Raw genomic sequence first — 3,515 nt, 5'->3', positions numbered from 1 at the left:
ATGCTCCTTGATTGCGACAGATTTTTATATGAACAGAGCACGGATATAGGGGCCAACCGGTTGAAAGGCAGCAATGGTGCCAGTTGAATGGAACTATATTATGCAACAATATGAAGGTAACCCTCTGCATAGGATCGACTGTCAATGCGTGCTCCCAAAACAAGGGGCAACCGACTTTCCTCCGCATTTTTGGCAGCTTCCTCTGTTATGCGAGCAAAAATGTGGAGGACGGCCCTCCAACGCTCCAACAGCCTAAGGCAACATTGGGGGGTGCGCAAATTGCGGGCTACATTCTGCGCCGCTGCTCTAGTGGTGCCAGCATTCGTTGTTGCCATTTCCTCCCAACGGCTCTACCTTACGATAGTCTATCTCTGTCCCGCCTCTACTCCGGACTTTGTCCGAAGTGGTCTTACTCTAGTTTCTCCTTCAACATCCGGAGGTCCGCCGGACTTGTCCTTAGTTCAGCCTCCAGAGTTCTCCGGACTTCACCGGACGTCTGTTCTAGTCTTCGGAAATTAGGGGCACATACTCCGGTAAGGGGCGCAGCGCACGAGCTGAAGCCAAGCCCTATGGATTTGACTCCCCTTTGAGCATGGTTCTTAAATGGGACGTCCATGCTGTCTTGTCACAGGGATGAAGAATGGCACCAGTGCTGGTCATGCCTGACTCCGTTGCAAAACTGTCTCCTCCATATGAGGAGTATGACACCGCGCTGCTTGGTGGCTTTGCCACGCTGACAGTACTACAAGTTGCAGTCGTGTGTGTATTTGCATTCAAATCAGCACTGGCATTGCTCCCGTTGTTAGCATTTCTGGTCGTCGGACAGGCATTGGACGAAGACGAATTAGAGGTCGCTTCCCCATTGACACTACCGACACCAGAAAACGGCAAAGCAGCGATCGAGCCAGCACTGACACCCGCCATGCTAGGTGGCACTCATTTTTGACCGAGATAGTCAGGGTGGTAAGGTCCGGGGAAGGGGTTATACACCGCATAGGTATCCCCCAGCCCACCAATCAACTCACTGCTTCCGGACTTCACCGGACATCTGTTCTAGTCTTCGGAAATTAGGGGCACATACTCTGGTAAGGGGCGCAGCGCACGAGCTGAAGCCAAGCCCTATGGATTTGACCCCCCTTTGAGCAGGGTTCTTAAATGGGACGTCCATGCTGCCTCGTCACGGGGACGAAGAATGGCACCAGTGCTGGTCGTGCCTGACTCCGTTGCGAAACTGTCTCCTCCATATGAGGAGTACGACACCGCGCTGCTCGGTGGCTTTGCCACGCTGACAGTACGACAAGTTGCACTCGTGTGTGTATTTGCATTCAAATCAGCACTGGCATTGCTCCCGTTGTTAGCATTTCTGGTCGTCGGACAGGCATTGGACGAAGACGAATTAGAGGTCGCTTCCCCATTGACACTACCGACACCAGAAAACGGCAAAGCAGCGATCGAGCCAGCACTGACACCCGCCATGCTAGGTGGCACCCATTTTTGATCGAGATAGTCAGGGTGGTAAGGTCCGGGGAATGGGTTATACACCGCATAGGTATCCCCCAGCCCACCAATCAACTCACTGCTTCCGGACTTCACCGGACATCTGTTCTAGTCTTCGGAAATTAGGGGCACATACTCTGGTAAGGGGCGCAGCGCACGAGCTGAAGCCAAGCCCTATGGATTTGACCCCCCTTTGAGCAGGGTTCTTAAATGGGACGTCCATGCTGCCTCGTCACGGGGACGAAGAATGGCACCAGTGCAGGTCGTGCCTGACTCCGTTGCAAAACTGTCTCCTCCATATGAGGAGTACGACACCCGCGCTGCTCGGTGGCTTTGCCACGCTGACAGTACGACAAGTTGCACTCGTGTGTGTATTTGCATTCAAATCAGCACTGGCATTGCTCCCGTTGTTAGCATTTCTGGTCGTCGGACAGGCATTGGACGAAGACGAATTAGAGGTCGCTTCCCCATTGACACTACCGACACCAGAAAACGGCAAAGCAGCGATCGAGACAGCACTGACACCCGCCATGCTAGGTGGCACCCATTTTTGATCGAGATAGTCAGGGTGGTAAGGTCCGTGGAAGGGGTTATACACCGCATAGATATCCCCCAGCCCACCAATCAATTCACTGCTCACTCCCATACCTGTACCAACCATCCCTGCGCCTGCGCCCATCTCCAAACTCATGCTGTGGGAGGCAAGATTCCTTTGCATCTCTTCGCGACGACTTGTTCCGGTCACACCCGGTAGAGCGGGACATAAGCTTGTGCGCTGGGTGATCCGCGTGAATCCACCAAGCGAGAACTGAACTTCGTTGGGTAAGCGTTCTGCCTGCGGCGCTTGGTAGACCATGATCAATCCTTCTACGAGGATCGTGCGACCATACCCAGAGTCCAGTGCTCCCTGCCACTCTCAGATATCTGGGCGATCTATATGAGGTTGTGGTCATTTGTCATATGCCCTCACATTTTCCACATGGCAAAAGCGCAACATAAAGCCGTACGAGGGATTCGATTTCATTTGGGTTGATGGCGAATAGGCGAGCGAGTCTGTGGAGAGATGAGCGGCGAGACATGATGTAGTGCACCCATGGACTTGTTCAGCCTGGGACGGATCAGCGAAGGGAAATACTTAGCAAAGCACAAAATTTGATGAGACGACTATGAAGCTACAAGCTAATACGGTATTTGGGAACAGCCCCAACGGCAACTCCGCCCAAGCCAAAAGGCCCAGTACGCCGCCCAGTAAAGGGCGAAGGGAGCGCCGCCACATCAGCCACAACGCCAGCAGAAGCCAGAATTGTCTCTCCTTGCGGAAGCATCATTGGCGGGTGCAAGAACTCCATCCGATGTCCATGCCCACGTGCATGATTGTCAGCGGTTCCAGCAGCATCAGGCAACATCGGAGGGTGCACGAAAGATTGCGTGCTGCGTTCAGCGCCCCGTTGCTAGAATGGTTCCAAAACGCATTGCTGCCGTTCCCTCTAAACACGGTATAAGGACTGAACAATGGAAGGTCCATGATGCTGCGCCGCGAAAAAGAAGAGGTGCGCCCACTCATCGCACCAGAACCAGTCGTAAAACTGTCTCCTCCGTAAGAGGAGTACGGAACTGCACTGCTAGGGGGTTCTGACACGCTGTCAGTGCTCATGCGGCGGCGCTTGGCAGTACGCCCAGTCGAATAAGAGTTGGACGTATGCTGCCATGACTGCACTCATGGAGACGCGTTAGACGACGACGCGTTGGAACCCGCTTCTCCATCGATACGCTGGGCGGTGCCCAATTATTGCAGAGGTAGTCCGGGTGGTATGGCTAAGGGAAAGTTCTATTAGACGAAACTCTGTCATTTCTGTATAAATCTCGAGATCCCCCTGCAAAATAGACACTGAAATTTGACCATCAGCAACACAGAGTGCATTGCGCTCATCAAGCGTGTCTCTGAGTGATAGACTAATATTGGTCGGCATGTGTATGCTACAAAATTGTAGGTAAGAGACCAACTATCAGTGAGACGC

At 53.1% G+C, this 3,515-nt stretch overlaps 2 protein-coding genes across 2 annotated transcripts; one reads left to right on the top strand and one right to left on the bottom strand.

Annotated features, from left to right (window-relative positions):
- Nucleotides 1-640: 640 nt before the first annotated feature.
- EDB91DRAFT_1091102 (uncharacterized protein) lies at nucleotides 641-1,498 on the top strand (the record flags this gene model as incomplete). The annotated part of the gene is made up of 3 exons (XM_041316667.1): nucleotides 641-929; nucleotides 952-968; nucleotides 1,058-1,498. The coding sequence occupies 3 exons, from the start codon at nucleotides 641-643 to the stop codon at nucleotides 1,496-1,498; spliced, it is 747 nt and encodes a 248-aa protein (XP_041168189.1).
- Nucleotides 1,499-1,729: 231 nt separating this feature from the next.
- On the bottom strand, nucleotides 1,730-2,353 carry EDB91DRAFT_1091101 (uncharacterized protein; the record flags this gene model as incomplete). Its single annotated transcript, XM_041316666.1, has 1 exon — nucleotides 1,730-2,353. One exon carries the CDS (start codon nucleotides 2,351-2,353, stop codon nucleotides 1,730-1,732), a length of 624 nt encoding a protein of 207 aa, XP_041168188.1.
- Between the last annotated feature and the right edge of the window lie 1,162 nt (nucleotides 2,354-3,515).

The sequence above is a fragment of the Suillus paluster genome, assembly GCF_016628075.1.
Source record: "Suillus paluster strain FC165 chromosome Unknown EDB91scaffold_891, whole genome shotgun sequence".
NCBI classification, from domain to species: domain Eukaryota; kingdom Fungi; phylum Basidiomycota; class Agaricomycetes; order Boletales; family Suillaceae; genus Suillus; species Suillus paluster.
The sequence above is the reverse complement of the archived record's forward strand: the minus strand, read 5'-3'. Positions and strand labels throughout refer to the sequence as shown.